The 21629-nt window shown below is 37.3% G+C and overlaps 5 protein-coding genes across 8 annotated transcripts; 2 read left to right on the top strand and 3 right to left on the bottom strand.

The window, feature by feature from the left end:
- Nucleotides 1-431: 431 nt before the first annotated feature.
- Nucleotides 432-2615, top strand: Trm1 (tRNA methyltransferase 1). Its single transcript, XM_068294368.1, has 4 exons — nt 432-555; nt 607-1046; nt 1100-2179; nt 2239-2615. The coding sequence occupies exons 1-4, from the start codon at nt 499-501 to the stop codon at nt 2369-2371; spliced, it is 1710 nt and encodes a 569-aa protein (XP_068150469.1). The 5' UTR covers nt 432-498; the 3' UTR covers nt 2372-2615.
- LOC137580361 (uncharacterized) lies at nt 2368-3353 on the bottom strand. Its single transcript, XM_068294369.1, has 2 exons — nt 2654-3353; nt 2368-2554 (listed from the first exon to the last, which is right to left on the bottom strand). Exons 1-2 carry the CDS (start codon nt 3108-3110, stop codon nt 2433-2435), a joined length of 579 nt encoding a protein of 192 aa, XP_068150470.1. The 5' UTR covers nt 3111-3353; the 3' UTR covers nt 2368-2432.
- Nucleotides 3354-3527: 174 nt separating this feature from the next.
- On the bottom strand, nt 3528-6635 carry SC35 (SR family splicing factor SC35). 2 transcript variants are annotated; one of them, XM_068295341.1, is made up of 5 exons: nt 6142-6600; nt 5933-6063; nt 5037-5481; nt 4898-4973; nt 3528-4315 (listed from the first exon to the last, which is right to left on the bottom strand). In XM_068295341.1, the coding sequence occupies exons 1-3, from the start codon at nt 6217-6219 to the stop codon at nt 5088-5090; spliced, it is 603 nt and encodes a 200-aa protein (XP_068151442.1). In that variant the 5' UTR covers nt 6220-6600; the 3' UTR covers nt 3528-4315; nt 4898-4973; nt 5037-5087. The 2 variants fall into 2 exon arrangements, with proteins under 2 accessions (XP_068151442.1, XP_068151441.1); XM_068295340.1 differs by lacking the exon at nt 3528-4315 and having other exon boundaries at nt 4516-4973; nt 6142-6410; nt 6516-6635.
- Nucleotides 6636-6922: 287 nt separating this feature from the next.
- eRF3 (eukaryotic translation release factor 3) lies at nt 6923-13798 on the top strand. 3 transcript variants are annotated; one of them, XM_068294285.1, is made up of 7 exons: nt 6923-7906; nt 10540-10728; nt 10790-11559; nt 11622-11708; nt 11777-11953; nt 12015-12183; nt 12578-13798. In XM_068294285.1, the coding sequence occupies exons 1-7, from the start codon at nt 7447-7449 to the stop codon at nt 12619-12621; spliced, it is 1896 nt and encodes a 631-aa protein (XP_068150386.1). In that variant the 5' UTR covers nt 6923-7446; the 3' UTR covers nt 12622-13798. The 3 variants fall into 3 exon arrangements, with proteins under 3 accessions (XP_068150386.1, XP_068150387.1, XP_068150388.1); XM_068294286.1 differs by having other exon boundaries at nt 6926-7807; XM_068294287.1 differs by lacking the exon at nt 6923-7906 and adding an exon at nt 9316-9385.
- Nucleotides 13799-15154: 1356 nt separating this feature from the next.
- Nucleotides 15155-21335, bottom strand: Oatp33Ea (Organic anion transporting polypeptide 33Ea). Its single transcript, XM_068294805.1, has 8 exons — nt 21106-21335; nt 18383-18702; nt 17487-17731; nt 17174-17423; nt 16625-17115; nt 16369-16562; nt 15610-16310; nt 15155-15545 (listed from the first exon to the last, which is right to left on the bottom strand). The coding sequence occupies exons 2-8, from the start codon at nt 18606-18608 to the stop codon at nt 15379-15381; spliced, it is 2274 nt and encodes a 757-aa protein (XP_068150906.1). The 5' UTR covers nt 18609-18702; nt 21106-21335; the 3' UTR covers nt 15155-15378.
- Between the last annotated feature and the right edge of the window lie 294 nt (nt 21336-21629).

Genomic DNA, 21629 nt, shown 5'->3' with positions numbered 1-21629 from the left:
TATTTTCGGTGAATGATACCATATGATCTATGATCTATATGCAATTTTGTGCGTAAATTTATGATAATATTTCGTTATTAACATTTGGTCACACTACAGTGATATTTGGCGCTTTAAATTTGTGAAAAATACCGCTAAAAAACTCAATTTTCTTTTGTTAATTACACAAAAACTACTCTTTCGTTTGATACCAAAATTATGTAGTTTAAGCGCGTTTTGGGCCCGAGTAGTAATAGTAAACATTTACCAACCTCTGATCAATATGCGGGAACAAATAATGAAATGATGACATAATTTAACGAAAAGTTTTACATTTTTTTTTAATTTCAATCAAGCTTTTGATAGCTTGGTGGGAGGGAGCCATAAAATAGTATATCAAATAGTGGGAGCTCGACTCCCTGTATTTGATCCACTATTTTTGGGCTACTATTTTTCGGTCCGGTCCGGCAACTCTGTCTTACACGTGTTCGTTTGTTTTGGTTTTTTTGCGGCATTTAAATGGAAGTGGAGGACTGTCAAAATGAGGAAAAGAAGCAGGATCCAAAGCAGCAACAGGTAGTTATAATGATTCCACATAAGTAATAAGCTAAAAAACAAAATTTCCAGGACATTGCCGAGAACCCAAATGAAAATGTTATACGGGAACGAAATGCTGAAATTGTGTCCGGAGGAAATGTCTTTTACAATCCAGTTCAGGAATTCAATCGTGACTTGAGCATATCTGTGCTCAATGTGTACTCCCAAATATTGGCGCGAGAGCGCCTAGAGAAGGAGGCGAAAAAGAAGCGAAAACAGCAGAGCGAAACAAATGAATCCTCAGAGAAAGCGATAACATATATGGCGGGAACCCGTTATGACGACGGCTTACGGATATTGGAAGCCTTGGCTGCCACTGGATTGCGTAGCATACGATATGCCCAGGAAATAGCTGGAGTACGCGAAATTATAGCCAATGATTTGTCCAGGCAGGCCGTAGAATCCATTCAAACGAATATTAAGCACAACAAGGTTGACCAATTGATACAACCAAGTCATGCGGATGCCATGTAAGAGCCAGACTTCGCCTTGTTAAACGTATTTTAACCCTTTTTCTGTTTAGGACCCTGATGTATATGTCTTCCGTGCCAGAAAAACGCTTTGATGTGATTGATCTGGATCCCTATGGCTGCCCAAATCGTTTTCTAGACGGCGCTATACAATGTCTCAACGATGGTGGCCTACTCCTGGTGACAGCCACCGATATGGCCGTATTGGCTGGCAATGCTCCCGAAGCTTGTTATGTGAAATATGGATCAGTTCCCCTACGAATGAAATGTTGCCATGAAATGGCCTTACGCATACTCCTCCATTGCATTGAAGGACATGCGAATAGGCATGGCAAGTATATAGAACCATTGCTAAGTGTATCGGTGGATTTTTATATCCGGATATTTCTGCGAGTACGAGTGGGTCAGGCGCAATGCAAACTTTCCATGAGCAAACAATCCTGGCTCTTCCAATGCACGGGCTGTGAGAGTTTTGCCTTACAACCGCTGGGCATAACCAAACCGAATCCCACCAAAGGAAATCCCCAACAATTGAAATTTGGCATACCGACTGGACCACAGGTGAATTCGCAGTGTAGCAATTGTGGCCACAGACATCATATGGGCGGTCCCATATGGTCTGCCCCCATACACAATTTGGAATTCGTGGCCAATCTTCTGGATGCAGTGAAGCAGAAGCCATTATGTGACCTAACCACTCAAAGGCGAATCGTCGGTGTGCTCAGTATGGTGCAGGAGGAGCTGCCTGATGTTCCTCTATACTATACACCCGATAAGCTTTGCTGTGTCTTGAAGTTGGAAATTGTTCCCATGCTTAAGTTCCGTTCCGCTCTTTTACATAGTGGATATCGCGTTTCGTATTCACATGCCTCAAAGAATTCCCTGAAAACAGATGCTCCGCCATCAGTTCTGTGGGATATCCTGCGCAGCTGGAGCAAACGACATCCAGTTAGGCCAGAGCGCATGATCGAGGGAACCCCCTTGAAGGCCATACTGTCACAGCCCTGCTCCAAGGATTATGAATTCGATCGACTTCACATCGATGCCAATCCCAAAAGTAGACTGCAGGCCTTATCACGCTTCCAGGAGAATCCTACACCACACTGGGGACCGGGAACCAAAGCCACTATTATGTAAGCATAAAGAGTAATCCTTTTTATTTATTTAATTCATTAATTATCTTCCAATTAAGGGTTGGCGAAAATAAACTGCCCAAAAGCTATCGCAATCAGAACAAAAAACAACGGCGCAAGGACGAATCGAATGACGAGATTGTGCCAGGGGAGGAGGAAACAGAGGCCAAGCAAGTCAAACTGGACAATTAATTGACTAATTTGAATGTTATTTATTAAGAATACCAAGCAAACGATATCATCCAATTGTGTTTTAGTAACGGAAGAAATTGCCATCCGATGTTTGGCGAGAAAAGCCATTGTTGACCAATTGATTGTGGACGCCACTACAGATGAGCTTGACACTATGTGGATGGATCTTTTCCTTACAGCCACCTTAAACAAGAGAGAAGCAATCGTTAAATAAATATATCGAAATCCCTCGATATGAACTTTAGTTTGAGATTTATTATTTCCCGATTCCTTTATACTTACCTATACGCAAAGGATGACCCAGTTTATCTTCCATTTGTTTAAGAACCACACGTGTGTTGCGTAGGACACGGAAGGACTTCACTTTGGCACCACTTTCGCCCTTTGCGCCTGGTGCTGACCAACTGGTCACCGCCGAGCAGGTATCCCTCTGCAGGACCGAATCTATTTTCTCGGGGAACGCTTCACGTCCATGATCGTAACGCGATTGCAATTGAAAATCCAAGGAATCCTTAGGTATGTGAGGATTGCCACGATAACGTTTGCTATAGCGCACCGAATTCATTGTCTGATGATAGTACAGACGCTCGAATGGCTTCAGGTGGCCATGCCAAGTGCCAGTGTCCACAAAAGACGATGGCGGCGGCGGTTTGGGCATAGGGCAAATGTAAGTACCCTCCTGACTAAGATCCGGCTCATAGGATACATTGCGCACGGTGATTCCCTCGTATTTAATCATGATTTGTTAATCGCAAAAATAAATCTCTTAGAATTTTGTCCACACCGATGTAGAAAAGGAATGAAATGGGCGAAAACTAATATATTTCCGTATATAAGGCAGTGAGGCAGGTTACAAAGTAATTTCAATTTGGTTGCCAAGTTAGACTAAAGTTTTGTCAATAAATTCCCAGCCTACTGTCCTGCCAGTTGACCCGGAAACGGCTTCAATTTGGAATCTTTTCCGTCAAAATGAAATTTAGGAAACTTCCCCAACTTGTGTTCTAAAATTGAGTTTTAGAGATTCTATATATGTACATATGTACATACATTAAAATTTTATGAGTTATCAGTTAAGTCATTTTGAGTTTATAACTTTTAGATGCAATCCCTCAAATTCTGTTTTTCACCACATTTGCAACCAATAATAAGGCCAATATTTTAAAAAATGTATTTTTTATTAGATAAATGTTTTAAAATATAGATTTTTTTTTGTTTACTTAGGACTGAAAATGAAGCCTTCATATAATTAGTTGTCAGTATTTGCAATACACTTACCCTAGAAAGCTTCCTGAAGAGCATCCTACCAGGTCTATCTTGGCAAGGTCCTTTATCCGAGTATATTGTTTGGAAGACCCGTTGGATGCTAAAGATGGCTGCAAATTGAAAAAGTTTACGCACCCACCAACCGCCAAAACACCCAGAGAGAGATGAGAGTTACGGGAACTACAGAAGACGAGACACTGTATGAAAAAACAGTGGCAGCACAGCAGCCAGACACCCAGCGAATAACGTGAGAGAAGAAACAGCCGGAAACAGCAGCCAAACAGCGCACGTTGAACGGCAAACAGCAAACTATGTATTATAGTAGTAGTAGTAGTAGTAGTAGTAGGAGGGGATCGAGTATAGCAGCAGCAGCAGCAACAACAGCAACAGTAGATATTAGCGAAGTTACAGCAACTAAACAGCAACTTAATTTTCTTTTTTTTTTTAACAGCAGCAGCAGCGCAGCATCGCAGCGATGTTCCGCTCTCGTGTGTTTTTTTTTTTTTTGTAAATTTGTTTTGAAGATAATGCTCTGCTCTCTGCTCCTCTGATTCCTCCACCTGAACTGCACCTTCTCCTCATCATCCTTCTCTGCCTCTCTCCTTGCCTCTTTTTTTATCATAATCAATTATTCAATCTTTTTTTTCACTCGGCACAGCAAACAACCAGCCGCCTTACACCCTGCATATATAATAAATATGTAAATGGATGGTAAAAGAAGCTGGTTAATAAAATTTGTTAACAATTGAAATATTTTGATAAAAGACACAAAGAACGAAACGACAAACGAACGAAAGATGGTCACAAAAAAAAAAAAAAGAAATTAAAGAAAAAAGAAAGTAGAGGGTCCCCTGCTGTTAATAATTCCTGTTCTACTATAATTTAACTTGTTTGTTGAGTTTTTCTTTTATTTTTTTTGTTTCTTGTAAATGTTTTGTTTAAAAAAAAACAAAAAGAGTCGAAAAAGCGTTGATTCTTTTCTACATAGAAAAAAAAATGAGTAACTAAAAGCTAATCCTAAGCTTTACCTTTGTGTAGGGATAGGGATTTGGTATATGAAATTAAGAACAAAAAAAAAGAAAGAGAAAACAGTAGATTGAACATTATCTTAATCTGCTGTTTTGTTTTCTTTTCCTCAGCCAAAACTTAAAATAACTATAGATAGTTGTGTGTGTGTGTGTGTATTTGTGGGTGGATAGGAGGTGTAAGATATTAGGTGTGTGTTGTGTATAATCTTCATTGTTTTTTTCGTTTTTTTTATACCTGCTGTTCTGGTACAGCATTATGATGATTGATGAGAAGCTGGAGCAGCGAATTAAGCCTTGTCAGCGCGAAATATCTGCAAGAAAACCAAAAAAGATAATAATAAGGAACATCTGAGTTCCTTTCTTTAACAACTTACCACGCCTTGGTTTATCTGGAACGTTTCTTTGCACAAGTTGGCGGAAGCCACCTACGAGCGACTACGACTACGTGAATTACCCACACCAATTCCTCCGCCTACACCATTGCGGCTATCACCACGCATTGGACTGCGTGAGAACTTGCTGCGGCGTTCGGGTGAACGGCTGCCTGAACGGGAACGTGAGTATGATGAACGACGACGAGGCGAACGGGAACGACGACGATTAATTGGGGAACGGGAACGTGAACGTCCACCGCCACCACCGCGTCCGCGACCACCTCCGCCACCAGGCCCATTGCCACGACGACCATTGCCGCTATTGCGACGCGTTGGCGACGATGGACGACCATAGCGGGCCATCTGAACGCGCAACTCCCTGCCATCCAACATGCGACCATCCATGGCTTCTAGTGCATCCTCAGCATCGCGTTTGTCATAAAAGCTAAGATGGGGAAAAAGAATAATTCATTAATATATTAAAGTCTGAAGCGGTAAAACCTATCGACCCAACTAAACAGGGTTTTCAATCTTAATACTATGCTAATGTAGTTTTACACAGTATGTTGGCCAGCAGGGTTTTGGGTGGGCAACAGTTGCAAGTGAAGGCATTTATTCTGGCAGCTTTCCCTAAACAGAATCCTTAATGAAATACGAGATTCCGCTTCTTAAAGAAAAGGGAAAGATGCCTCAGTAGGTAATCTTGTACTTATGTGGTATTGCACAGTATGTTGGCCAGCAGGGTTTTGGGTGGGCAACAGTTGCAAGTGAACACGCTTTTATCTAGGGCATTTTGACATTACATGCTGGATAAGAAGCAATTAAAGAATGGTTTTCCTTCCAGAGCAATGCCCAAATGGTACATAACCTCACTTTTCCCGCCGACTTCTACTTACCGCACAAAGGCAAAACCGCGGCTCTCACGTGTATAGCGGTCTCTTGGTATGTAAATATCACCAACCTCACCACAACGTTCAAAAACTCGTCGCAAATCCTCAGGGGTGGTTCGATATGTGAGATTGTCAACCTGAAAAAGAATTTTTTTGATTTTTTTAAGGTTATCTAACTGTACTTTTTCTCCACTTTCTTTTTAAGTGTTACTTGCCTTCAGCGACACCATGCCATCAATCCTTGGCGGCGGACGTGCACCACCCGCACCACCACCACTACCACTGATACTCATAGTTGTGTTGGTTGATTGCGAGGTTTTCCACAAAATAATTTTTTTCTTTTCAAACTCCAATTTGGCACTGGACAGAATTAAAGCGTTGCACACGAGTTGACAATGAAAATTTTCTCACTGATAGTGTTGAACAGCAACGGAGTTGACCAAAGTGTGACCAAATTTATGGCAAGATTATCGCCTATCGACAACTAGAATTATGAGTGCGATTGTAAAAACAATAAATGTTTTAAAATAAATATATTTCTTGTGACTTGTAGTGCCAGTTTATTCTAAAAGGTAGAAAATGTAAACACCTATTTATTGGGTGAAAATAATAACGATTAATTGGTATTTCTTGGATTTTATCTTTAATTTTTCTGCGCAGATGCAACTTGCTCGTTGCGTCGCCGGAAGAGAAGAGAGACGCCGTCTCTCAACCTATCGAGGACTTATCGCTAACAATCGATACTTATTACTAACAATCGATACTACATGAGCATTTAACAGACTTTGTAGATAATTGGAATCTTACAAAAAAGTGTGAACTTCAAGGTTATTCGCAAAAATATGTTCCTGTATATAGACAAAAGTTAATGAGCGTGTATTGTGTATTTTTAAATATTTATTAAACATTGAAGTATTTACATTTGAAAGGGAAAACCACAGAGGTAACTGCTCATTATTTCTTGAAAGACTTCACACTCCCACCTCTAGTATCGATAACCGATTACCTTGGCCTTGTCCATGCGTGGCGCTATAAACGTGCAGAAAGTAATTAGCAAGTTTTGCCAATAAATAACAAATCAAACAATTTCCAATAATTAAAAAGTCAATAATTGTCAAACAATAGACAAAACACACCATATTTCGTAGTAGGGAGCCACTGGAATTTGGCGAAAAGCTGTGTCAAGCATAAGAAAAAGTTATCGCAGCGCAGTGGTATGAAAAATAATCGAACCCCAAGTGGGCCGGGATGTTTATGGTTTATTGCCAACAATAATATTATTTAGGATAATAGAAAAGCGAGAAAAGTATTTGTGAAAAATTATAAATTAAAAAACAAATACAGTAGAGTCTGGCTTCCCCCTCAAGTTACTGCCAAACGTGATATCAATCTGTCTCTGTCTCTCGCTTTGGTGACCGCGTGCAGTTGTGAGTGTCAGTTGAAGGAGGCGAAAGTGTGTCGTTGACGTTGCCGTTGCCGTCGTGTGAAAAAGTGAAAAAAGAAAGAAGAGAAGAAACGAAATGGCCGCTCAGGAAAATACGGATATTTCAACAAAATTCTCCACACTCAATGTGAATGCGGTGGAATTTGTTCCCAGCTTCAACTACAGCAGCGCTGTGACAACGCCAGCAGCAGCAGCAGTACAAGCAGACGACGAAGCGCCGCCGCCGACGCCGCCTACCGCTGCTGCTGCTGCCGCCCCTGAGGAGCAAACAACAACGAACACGACAGCAGCTTCAGGATCAGCCACACCAGCCTCAACGCCAGATTCCACAGGATCTGCTGGATCAGCAACAAATGCATTGCAAGCGGCAGGCGGAGGAGGAGGCGGTGTCGCCGAATCGGCATCTGCATCCGCATCAGAATCACCAGCCCAACCAGGTTCGCCAATGGCAGCAGCAGCAGCTGCCACGCCTTCATTAACTACAGCGCCCATTATCGAAAGCATAAACTCATCAACGGATAAAATTACTAACAATGGTAAAAGGAGTGTCGGGGGGCGGGTTGCGGGCTCATTGAACTTTCCCACTCACACGTACACTTCCATACATGCATATGTATATTTACAGTTATGTGTCTTGCGTTTGCATGTGCTTTGCCGCCCCCTACTCTCCCACCCATACCCTATAATTCTGTGTAACAAAGACAATTTTTGCCTTTGGCCTGTCAGAGCTTTCACCTAGCCCCCCGCCCCCACATCTATTCTAACTAACTACCTAAAAATATTAACGTCTTTCACTTATTCTCTCCTCCTGTTGGTGGCAGTTCATAAACATAACCTCAATTTTTGAAATGCAGTGTCGACAAATCGCATGTGTTAGCTAGTTTTTATATTGCGTTAAGGCGATGTGATTGTTAGTGGCCAATTTTCATTGAACTGTTGTAGTTGTTGTCCAAACGCATTCCCCATCTCTCTTTTTAACGCCTTCGTGTCGCCTAAAACAAAAAAAAAAAAAACAATGTCGACGAATTTAATCTCGTCACACATTGTTAGAGATGAGCAAGTGATTTACAATGTTACAAGTGCAACTCCAAATATTTAAACAAAATCAACATTAAATAGTTAAAGATATTTAATTTCTGTTGCACAATTGTATGTATAATCATTTGGGAACAACTCGGCAATCAACAAGTTATTATTCATGATATTGTTATTCGGTTTCTTGCAACAGGTGATTGCTTATACATATAAAGAAATAGGCGGTAGACACGACAGCTTTATCTTATTGAAGTTGATATTGATTATGTGGCTACTAATTTCTAATATAATAAGTATACTATTGAAAGCAGTGATAAGAAATATTTTTAAGTTGATGTGAGACAAAAAGTTGCTCATCTCTGGCAACCTTTTGCATATTTGCCATTCACCCGGCCACGCCAACGCAGCAGCTGTTTTGCTGTGCTCCCCACACACACAACACTCAACAGCAGCAGCCACATGTTTTGACACGTTTACGTTTTTGGCTTACACGATCATTCGCTCGTTGCTTTCGAAAAATTGGAGTTTAGCCTCTCGCTATACTGTCTTTCTCTCTCTCTCTCTCTCCATGTTACTCGCTCAGTCAGATGGCTCCATTCAACGCACGTTCTCTCCCTTGCTTCCTAACAAATGAGCTATTGTTGTTATTGGTATTGTTGTTGTTATCGCTTGCTTGGCCCAAATGGTGGCGCTTTTTTGCAGCTCCTTTGCGGTTAAAACCGCTTTGAACTTGATTTTTGTTGTTGTAGTACATTGGCAAGCGGCAACGCCAACGACAACGTTGCCGCTGTCGCTGAAATCGCCCGCCCCAGTATATTGTGTCTAGTAATGAAATTTTCGTGAATTGTGCCTGATCTGGCCGGCAGTAGAGCTACATAGAACATTTTTTTTTCTTATTTTTAAATTTTTGTGTGTGTTTTAAATTATGAAAGGAGGCGGCTCCAGATATATTCATTCCAAAAAAGTTAAATCTCTTCAAAGTTAGTACAAATCTCAGTTAAACCCTGCTGATCTGCCCTTGTAACTTTGTTAACAATAGCTGCTGCTCCTTCTTTGAGACCGATTTTGAATGACACTAACGGTTACAAGCTATATAGCTATAGACAGTATAGTATAGACAGTATAAATAGTAAATTTAAATATTGTTTCTTTTAATTTTTTTTGACTGCATTTTGCACGATTCTATTAGCACTCTGTGACAATTTGTTTATATCATTTAATCAGCACATGACTCAGTTTCTTGTTGGCGCTAATTGGTTTCCCTTCACCTGGAGGCAACAACACTTGTGCAAACGTCTCCCCCATCCCCACCCACAATCACATTAATAAAGTTTTCCTAGATAACACTTAACCAGGGTTACTTGGCATTTGAACCGATAAAATACATATATGTATTTGTATATATTTCTCTTCGCTCCGCGTTCTATGTAAAATTTTACTTCGGAACTAGTTTTAACCAAACGAATCAATGTCTATTAAGATTTCTGTTTTCAAACTGGTTTCAACCAAATTCTCTATTTACCAATTTCCAATCATTTTGGAAAGAAAAACCAATAAATATAGAATATGTAAATGGAAATTTTGCCCAATTCTTAACTTATTCAATCTAACTTATATTTTCACCTTACCTACATATATTTAGATAATTTTCAGTTACCGTTTAACGGAAATATTACTTTGAATGGGTTTTAATACTAATCTTTAGTTTCGGTTTATCTTTCCTTTAATTTATCTTTTTAAAAACACAAGAGTTTCGACAAACCTTTCTATGACTTAGGAAGGTTTAAAAGATCTTCATTTGAACAGACATTGCACATTTAGTTACTTCTTTGTTGTAGTCTTCTGATTCTTTTGTATAATCTTTAAGATAATATGAGAAAGATTTCTGGAAACGACTTATTTCTGCATGTATCTCTGATTTCATATTTTCAACCTGATATCTCAAGTAACTTTATACACTTTATAATATAAATTGTATACATTTGTTAATGGCATGCATAAACAATAATAACAACAACAACAGGATTGTATATATCTTTTCAAAGTACTCGCACTTTTTCACACAAAACCCATTTGAACATTGTTTACCTATTTTCTATTTATGTTGTATTTTCTGCTGACTTTCTGAAACTAGAAACCGATCCTGCTGATAGCTGGGATGTGGAAGATGATGCTGCTATAACGCCCGAAGATGAGGAAGTGGAAGATTCAGAATTTACAGAGGGCGGGGCAACGCCGAAAGCCAACAAGAAGAAAGTCGTTAAAGTTGAAGAGAATCGAAGCAAGCGTGAACATGTGAATGTTGTTTTCATTGGACATGTTGGTAAGTATACCCTTCCCTTGGCCTTTAAGTAATTTTTTGCTTACCTTTTGATCTATTACAGATGCTGGCAAATCAACAATTGGCGGACAAATTATGTCCCTCACCGGCATGGTAGACAAACGAACATTGGAGAAATATGAGCGAGAGGCACGCGAAAAGTCTCGCGAAAGTTGGTATTTATCGTGGGCATTGGATACAAACCAGGAGGAACGAGACAAGGGCAAAACTGTTGAAGTGGGTCGGGCCTTCTTCGAAACGGATCGCAAACATTTCACCATTCTGGATGCCCCTGGACACAAGAGTTTCGTCCCAAACATGATTGGTGGAGCGGCGCAGGCAGATTTGGCTGTGCTGGTTATATCGGCGCGAAAGGGTGAATTCGAGACAGGTTTCGATCGAGGCGGACAGACGCGAGAGCACGCCATGTTGGCCAAAACGGCTGGTGTCAAGCACCTGGTTGTGCTGGTCAACAAAATGGATGATCCCACTGTTAATTGGGATCAGACGCGTTACAACGAATGCAAAGACAAGATACTACCATACCTCAAAAAGCTGGGCTTCAATCCAGCCAAGGATCTAACCTTCATGCCTTGCTCTGGCCTCAGTGGCTATGGACTGAAGGAACAGCTGCCAGAGTCCCTCTGCCCCTGGCATCGGGGGCCTGGCTTCATACCATTTATCGATGAACTGCCCTCACTTAACCGCAAATCGGATGGTCCATTTATAATGCCAATTGTCGATAAATATAAGGATATGGGCACAGTAGTCATGGGTAAAGTTGAGTCTGGAGTTGCGCGTAAAGGACAGAATTTACTTGTTATGCCAAACAGGGTAAGGCATAAAACGAAATGTACTTTCAGTCATGTACTTTAATCTTCTTCCAATTTTTTTAGACACAAGTGGCTGTGGATCAAGTATTCTCTGACGACTATGAAGTCACATCCGTAGGTCCTGGAGAAAACGTTAAGATTAAACTGAAAGTAAGTAAAATCGAAGCAAACTAATTAAACTAAATGTATTAAAATATTTCATAACTCATGTGTTTCAGGGAATTGAGGAAGAGGACGTATCACCTGGATTTGTTCTCTGCGATGCCACAAATCCCATTAAGACGGGAAAAATCTTTGATGCTCAGGTCGTTATTTTAGAACACAAATCAATTATCTGTGCGGGTTATTCAGCTGTCATGCACATACACTGCGCCGCTGAAGAGGTCACAGTAAAAGTAAGTTGAATAGAAACAACAACAAGAAAAATATACTAATATAGATACTCTTGATCCTCAGGCCCTCATCTGTTTGGTGGACAAGAAGACTGGTGAAAAATCAAAGACACGTCCAAGATTCGTTAAACAGGATCAGGTTGCAATTATGCGCATTGAATGTTCCGGAATGATTTGCCTTGAACAATTTAAACTATTTGCACAAATGGGTCGCTTCACACTGAGAGATGAAAGTAAGTGGAATCACTCCGGGCAATTTAGCCATTATGGTGAAATTGTAACTTTCATATCGAATGGTTTAGCTGTATTTATGATAGATATTTTCTATATTCAAGAATTCACAACTTCTGCAATGTTGAGATTTCACACATTGCATCTATTAATTATTATCCTTGCAAATATTCCAATCCATTAGCAATTTGAATAGAATATACCTTTTTTCTATCTGCTAAATTTAAAGTGTATTCTTCCTCTTGAATATATTTTCGATTAGTTGAATATTTACAGCTAAACATTTGATTAATTATGCATTAAAGGATTATCCTTTGAATAGTATTCTACATCTATTGATAAATTGATTTGAGAAAACATGTTCCGAATAAAATGTTCTTTCTTTTTTTCTTGTAGATAAAACAATTGCCATTGGCAAGGTATTGAAGGTGGTCGAATAAATTTGAGCCAAGCTACAATTAATAGAAAACCAACAAACAAAAAAAAAAAACACATAATAATATTCGTGTGGACCCGCCTTGTTTATTTCTTTTTTTTTTTTTTTTTTTTGATGATGATGATATATTGCACACACACACACACCAACACATAGCCGAGAACACAGACACAAACACACACACGCCAGAAATGAGACACGCCGCCCCCCCGCTATGTGCATACCACTTAATACTTAAGACTCCTCAACTCACAGAACACTTTCAACAAAGTTTCTTTACTTTCTTCAGACATTTGATTAGTGGAAAGTTATTAACTAACTAACTAGATAATAGCAAACGAGAAATGGTGAATGGAGATCGGATTGCTGCGAACGGCAAAAAGAATGAGGTGATCACAATGGCGGGGCAAATGGATCATGGAGAAAAAGAGAGTTCAGAAATGCATTATATATATATATATAAAATATAAACTATATTATGTAATGGAGTAAAATTGCAAAACAAAACACAAGATGTACTAGTTATATATATATACATATATATATATATGACAAAAAATTATATACAAAAGAAAAAAAACATTATGTATGTAATGCCAGAGGAAGAGAGATAAAAGCAAAATGCAAAGATCAAGAGATATAGAGTTAATGCCGATAATGATGATTATATTACATATATATGTCTTTTTGTTTTCTCGCTCATTTCCAAAATGTTTATAAATAGCTTCAAGCTAAGATCTAAATTTTTTTGTATTCTCTTTTACTCTCTTGTTTTATCCCAAATCGCAAATTTGTTTAGTTTTAAGCTTAAAAGTGAAACAAAAGCAAAGCACGAAAAATAATATAATTGTTCTTTATTTTTCATTCCGTTCCTTTTTATTTATCCACAAATGTTGTGTGTATGCATAAGATTAAATTTCATTTATCGAAAAAGAAACAAACAAAAAAAAACCTGAAAAACAAGTCTCCTTTTTAATTGTATAGTCTACACATATTTTAATTGATCTGCCCCTTTGATTTTCTCTCTTTATATATAAAAACAAATATAATTTAGTAAATTGAAAGAATCAATACAAAAAAAAACACACACACACACACACAACAGAAGAACATGAAACGAAATAAAAATGCCTTTTTGATTTTTGCTTTCAAGCAGAAACAAGAAAAAACAAAACTCAGAATTTTACAAAACAATTTGTTGAATTTATTTCACATATTTATAATTAAGATTCAATTCATTTACGACTAGTATAAGTTAATCTTTATATGCAGCCGATTTTAATTTACCCATCAATTTTGGTTCAGTTGCTTTGATAAAACAAAAAACAAATTCAATTCGAAATTATTGATTGAAAAAATATTTTTAAAAAGCAAAAGAATTGAACCCGCGATTGACTTTTGCATTTCTTTCTTATTACGATAAGAATATTTAGATTGTTTGAATTTTCCTACATTGATCAAAAATTAGCTTCGCTTAGCATATCATTTGAAACATCATTTAAAACGATCTTACATGAACTGAATATACACAAACCCAAACAGCATGACTCAGCCCATTCAAAAGAAACCGAAACAAAGGTTTTGTATCTTAAATATTTTAAGTTATTTGATTCCTAGAATCCTTTCCATACATTTCCTTCTCTAATCTCGGATCTATGATGCTTTCAATTTCATTTTGTGTAGTTTTCGCCGTTTATTAATTAATAGAAATAAAACAAAATAAACAAGTTGAAATCAAAATAAAAATTGTTATCGAAATAATAATAATAACAAATTCAAGTTGAACAGTCGCCATCTTAAAGCAAAACTTAAGTTAATTCAATTAACTTAATATGAAAGCATATTTTAACGCTTTTTTAATCGCTTTTTTTCCCTCAATAGGCTCCAAAGCGAATGTAAACGAATCAATAAATAATAATAATGAATTCATTATATAATAATAAATAATTAATTGTTGATAACGCGAAAACAAATTTAACTGTTTCACACTCACACACACACACACACACACACATATATTAAGCATTTGCTATTCATTTGGCAAAAAAGAACTAACTATGCGTAAAATAGTAAAAGCGATCGGGAAATAAAAGAAAATATATAGAAAAAACCGCGACAAAATAAAAACAAAAACTGAAAATATTTATACAACAAAAAAAAAAAAAAAATTTAAATGTATTATTAATATACATACACATTTAAAAAAAAAAAAAACGGAAAAAGCAAAAGCAACTCGAAAGCAAACGTATAAATTTGAACATTTTTTATCAATAAAAGCGAAAAGAGAAAATGAAAACCAAAAGAAACAATCAAAAATGACTTTTCTATGTAATGGCAAAATTTTCTTATATTTAATTCTTTATTTTTAATATTTCTTATTAATTTTGTTTCAAAAGGTCGCAGAAAAGTTAACTAAATCTAAATCATTTAGCATTTTATACTCCCATTTTTTAGATCCATCCCTACCAAGGATTAAATCCTTATATCCTTAGTGATAAATTTTGTATTAGGTTTGTTGGAGAATTAAATAATATAAATTCACTTTATTTTATTTATTATAATGTTATACAACTTATAATACATTTATATAAATTCATTCTTATTCTATGTAGAAGAAAACAATACGAAAACAAAAACAAAAGGATAACAAATCAGATACATCATAATTATGAAATCCTTAACATTGGCTACATACAACTTAAAGATGTTTGTACAAATGGCTTTGAGGAATGGACACATTTCATTATCATCATCATTCTTCTCATTGATTATCATTTTTCTGGGGCTTTTTGGCCAAGAGAGGTGTAATAGGTTGATCCCGTCGATTGGCCTGCTCCACACGCTTAGCCTCCTTGTCACCATAGAGATCCAGATCGCGTCCATAATACCAGACGAGAAAATCAAAGAATACACCGATAAAGGTAAGAACTGAAATACAAAATAGATGTAAAGCCATAACATCGATAATGATTTATGTAATTTCTTTACTTACGGCAAGATAAAAAGTTAACAGAGTAACGAAACCGTGTCTGATCGTATAACTGGCAATTGCCATTGCCATTACAGGTTTTCGTCCACACCAAACAAGTGGAATCAATGATACGACCAAAGATGATGGGTCCCGGTATCAGGGCAAACAAACTGATCATCATGAGAGCCAAGCCCTGGGCAAAGGATTTATCTTCAATCGACACTGAACGGTAATTGACCAGAACATTGCCCACCCGGCCAGACGAACCAAACCAATTGACAATCATTGAAGTTATGGAGAACATCCAGAATGACCAATTACATCCCTTGGTACAAATGCCAGGACGTAAAACCATGCTTGGATCGCTTTCGGATCTTCGAGTGCGTGATAAAGATTCGGTACTGTCGACTTCTGGAGAGGAAAAGTCATCTTGCAGCAGGATGGCATCCTCGCCATCGGTGTCCAAATCCAAATCGGTGAAGTCGTCTAGTTGAGGATCATCAGTGGGAACTGCCAACAATTGGAGCAAACGTTGGGTGGCATTCGCTGGTGTCTTCTCCAGACAGGCGCAATTCTCGAATACTTTCGAATCCGAATTGTAATTGTAGCAACCAGCATGGCAAGCAGAGAAGTATGTTGTCTCTGTAGCCTCATGACAAACTGGAGTGTAACTAATACCACTACACGAACAATTTGCATTACAAGCTGTGGTCAGGTTGAGCCTAAGGAAAGGAAGGGACACATTTATAACTATTTACGTTTCCTGTTATTTATACTTACTCTCCCACATGGGTCATGGAAACGGAATCTGGGCAATAGAGAAAGGCATACGAGATCTGTCCCAATATATAAATGCCGCCAACAACCACATTCCAAAGTAAGACTTTGCTGACACTGGGTTTACGTTTCGATATGACCATGCCAGAACCCACCAGACCAATAACCATGCCCAAAATGGACACGGGGCCAACAACCTAACGATAAGAAGAAATACAGATCAATCAATGGCATCATCTATTATCTCAAGGCTACGTACAATGGTGGCACTTTGGGAATTCTTGTGAAACACCACCTCCATGTATTTGGTAAGGAATGTCATAAATCCGGAGGCTCCAAGTATGTAGAATACTCCCGAAATGATGTTAAAGAGCAGCAGTTTATTTCTCAATAAACGCATCAGAGCTTTGGGGAAATCCTTCAATTTGGGCAACTCTGAATTGGCTCCAGCTCCCGCTCCAATGGTGTCCAGTGCGGCATTCGAAGAGAAACGACTGGATACCGCCAAGTTATCCTCATGCTTCAGCTCCTCGTGACGCAACACTTGCGGCAAGTGGGAATTGTATTTCGAACGGTCGTTGCCTCGCTTGGGCAACTCCTTGGGAAAGAGACCAATCAGACCAGAGAACATGCACATCAGGGTGCCCAGAATCAACCAGCCCAACCACCAGGCACCCAACCAACGTGGATCCTTGTTATCGATCAAGGGCGTCTTACTGGGATCAATAAAAGTGTTTAACGAAATGAAGCCTGAAATTGAGGCAAATTAATAGATGAAACTTAATCAGAAATCAAACTGCAAACCCACCGAAAAAGAAACCAAACACTGGGCCAATCATTCTCAAGGCCATGGCCACGGCCAACATGAGAGGAGTATTTGTCTTTTTGGTATTATCATCGAGATAGGTCTGACCCAGCGAATAGTACAAAGTATTGCCCACACCCAAAACAAATTGTGAGATAAAGATCAACACCAAAGGGACATAGGTGAAAAGACTGTCGCAGGTCTTTTCCTTTTTATCCATGCCACACAATGGTTCTGTGCCTCCAGTGACATTCTAAAGAAAAATGGAATTGAAATTAGTTGGTAAGCTCTAGGGTTAGACCGATAAGTTACTTACTGCCAAAGTGAACCCTCCATTATCTGAATCATTGAGACTTAAACTATCCTGATATTCTTTAGTCAACTGCAAGACCTCCTCTCCGGCTCCGTAGATAAAGTGGGGAAGAACCAAAATATAGCAGGATAGACCACAAAAGACAATGCCCCAGGCTATCCAACGTGGCCGATTACGTTGTCCTCCAATGTACGATAATATCAGAGATAACATTATCTGTGAGATCTCATTGCCACTAAGAATGATGCCTAAAGAATGATATAAAGGAATAATATCAATTTAAGCCAGTTAAAATCTTAATAGACAGAAAACATAATGTGGAATAAATGTGTAGAAAATGTCATATATATCATATCTATCATATAATATCGGTTTACAGTGGAAACTTGCCATTTTCAATTGGAAATGGGGACTATAGAACCCAACTAACCGATCAGTTATAATACAAGAAGGATTATTTCAAAAATATAAGGTGTTTAATATCTATATAGAATCTTTAGTGTCAATCTGATCAATGCTTTGATCACATAAAATGACCTCAAGCCGAATAAATATCTAACAATAAGAGATTCCCATCTAGTTAGATCAATCTTCAAAATCTTTTAATAGAAAATTCCATTTTAATAGATACTATAAAATACGGTAAATAGTAGGTATTGTTTAAAGTTGATACGTATATTACTTTATTCACACTTGTATCTAAGCAATTCGATTAGCTGATTTAAATATAATTGAAAACTATCAAATCATTGTGATAGTTAATTTTTCAATCTTAATATCATTGTAATTGGCAAACAGATTATGCAACTTTATCTTTATGGAAGATTTTATATATAGATTGATTCCCGATAACAACTGAACGAATTTCAATTGGCAAAGTCAAGAATTTCATCACTCACCTGTTGTTTGGCTTGGTATCTTAAAACGTTTCTCCAAAGTGGTCAGCGTGACTATGAAATACATGTAGGACATGGCCTGAATGGTGCCCAATAAACCGTATACCCCCATAAATGTCTTGGTGGTGGCGTATTTCTGCAACCAAGCAGGATGCCAATTGGCCATGCCGCACAGATAGTGACCCGGTGGCACGGACGATGATCCCCGGCGATGTCGGACTTCCGTCATTGTGTTGAGTGATTTGTGTCTCTCACTCACTCTCTCTCGTGGTTTGTCAGTTGTGTTTTGGTATGGCTTAATTTACCATTCGTCTGTTGGTACCCTGATAAGATTACCGATTACAAATGATAGACAAAAACAATATATATATAGCATGAATGATAGGTAAAATACATGGGTGTAACTCAGTTCAGTCTTTTGGCTTGGCTTGTAAATCACGGCTAAAACACATGATGCATTGTGTTGCCCGATGCGTTAATATCAATCACCAACCATAACATCCAAAAAGGTTTGCCCTCATGCTAAATCTTTCTTAGGGTTCAGCATGACGAATCTCAATTTTGATATTGGGAAATAGCAGCATATATGGCCGGGTTATAAAAACTCTCAAGTATAAGAAATTTTTAGTATAAAAGTATTGATTAAGTAACGATAATGAGGGCGCTAGCGTTCAAGATCATATTACGACTTGGCTGTGTTTTGGTCTGGAACCGCCAGTTGCCGGTCTTCGATTAGATAAACCTATTTTGTATATATACAATTGAGGCCATAAATAAGACCAATCATAAAATGATCTACCCCTTACCAGTTCTGCTCTGGCTCTCCAGCTCATTATATGCTGATCTATAGTGAGACGTCAATTTGGTTAAATTGACCTCTAACATAATTTAAAACAATTTCTTATACCTTTCTAATAATCGTCTCGTTCAATAAAACATATCTTATCGTTGGAATTTTCTTTGTAATGGCTAGGCAAGTCGACAACAAGTCGACCAATCAGCAGTTTAGGCTATCAATAATAACAATAAATAAGATTAATTTCTTTGGTAAAAATAAGAAACAATTGAATCCCATTTCTTAGCCCACAAAGAGAGGACAGATTTCTGTAATTGATAAAACATTTGTCTCTAGTAATATTTGTTTTAGGTTTTTTCTCAAGTGGCCCTCGAACTGTCTTAACACTTTCAATATGTTTACATTCTGATTATATCTAAAAAGTAAATCCAATTGAAGTTCATTAAACTGTTTAATAGGTTGATCAGAATCTTGATTCTGAGTCTTGCTTTGCTATACACTAGTTTATTTTTTATTAATTTTAGTCTGACAGGTTAATAGATTTTTTATGTTTCCGAAAAAATGAACTTAAACGACTTATTGCTTTTCCATATTTTTAAATTTAAGAAACTTTCAATAATTATCCCATATTATTGTTATAGAAAAGTTAGATCTAATTAAAAAAATATAAAAAAAGAAGAATGACATTTTTTTTATCAAGAAATTTGTTGGACTATTCTGAAAAACTTATTCTTAAACTGAAACATTTTTTACGATAAATTTATTGTAGTTTATTCGGAATACATCTGAAAATTTGGCTTGCTTTTGATTTTATAAACTTTTAATCTAAAAAATAATTGTTTTTAACCAAGTTTCAATACTTGTTTATACTTAAAGACAATTTTGTTGTCCTCTTTTAATAATTTATTTAAATAATTACATGTGGAAGGTTATTTAATTTTCAGTACTGAGGAAAATCATTTTGTTATTAGGTTTTTATTACTGTTATTCAGGATAAAAATCAAAAAAATATGCTTTAAATAACCGTTTCAAGAAATCAGTTTGAAATTTCGAAATTTCGGTTAAAGAAAATGAACGTTAATGAAGGTTCAAGGATCCATTTTTGTTGTCCTTCTTTATTAAGCAGTTATTGATTAGTTTATTTGATTAGTAGAAAAAGAAGAGCAAATCTTTTCTGGCCCCTTTGTAGGATATTAAAATTCTAATAATACTGCATTCAAATTAAATCTAGAGGAAATATTTTACAACAAATTTCCATTTGAAAGGAAATCTTGATTATGAAAAATTTCGAATCCTAGCGTTAGTCCCCGTAACGAATTTGAAAAGATTGTTAATCTAAATTTATAGAGTTCTTTAATATCCTGTAAAGTGTTTTTGTGTTTCAGTTTTGTCTAGGTTGATATAATTCAATCTAAAACACATTTTTCTGGCTAAGGATATTCCGCTTTCGAGGACGTACAAAGAAAATGAAGTCTCAAATTAAAACACAATCGAATTACTGCCCATTTAGACAGCTTTCACAAAGTGTTTTCACTTACTCATCGTTTATTTTTATAGCAAATTCCTTTACAATTATTTTCGCACTATTTCAAAACAAATGACTTTTAAATCCCTTCAATATCAATATACATATGAGTGTCTTCCCCCTTTAGGCTAATGAACTTGAAAAGAAAACAATTGGTCAAATATTTCAATCACTTGAAATTTGCCACCGTCTGCCGTCTTACTGTCTGTCTGTCTGTCTATCCCTTTGTTAAATTCTCACAAAACTCTTAGATAAGATACACTTTGTCTTGAAAATGCATCGCAAAATCGTTTCCTATTTGCCTTTTGTTTCAAGGACTCTTGCACAATTTCCTATTTCCTACCTCAATCTATAACTGCGAAAGCCGCGCACAAATAAATAAATATTCAATTTATTTTTATTCACCTTTAATTTGATCAACTACTAGAACTCGATGAATATTATTTGCTATATTTTCATATATTTTAATCTTATCTCACATAATTCAATTGTTCGAACGTTTGTTATATGGAGTGTATATGTATTTTTTTCTCGAACTCTTAAGGAAGTCGAAAGGCGCGTACAGGTGATTGGATTGAGTGGGCTACACACACACACACACACACACACCCCGAGAAAGGAGAACGAACCGCTTTGCGTTGTGGCGCGAATTCAACTGACAGCTGACATATTTGAAAATTTCTCTAAAGGTCTCCTGGCTGTGGTGATGATAACACACACAAAACCCAAGAAGCTCGATAATGCATTATCACAAAGTCATAAACTAAACGCTCCTCTCTCTCAATCACTCTCTCTCAATTACTCATACCCATGGGGTTTAGGTTCCCCGCCCACGTGGGCAAAGAGGCAACAATAAAATTTGCAGATTTTTTTTTCCTTTTTTTTTTTTTTTTTTTGAGGTGAATATTCCATCATGTAGAGAACATATA

This window comes from Drosophila tropicalis, unplaced genomic scaffold (genome assembly GCF_018151085.1).
Source record: "Drosophila tropicalis isolate 14030-0801.00 unplaced genomic scaffold, ASM1815108v1 contig_845, whole genome shotgun sequence".
Classification (NCBI taxonomy): domain Eukaryota; kingdom Metazoa; phylum Arthropoda; class Insecta; order Diptera; family Drosophilidae; genus Drosophila; species Drosophila tropicalis.
This window is presented reverse-complemented; position numbering and strand designations above follow the sequence as displayed.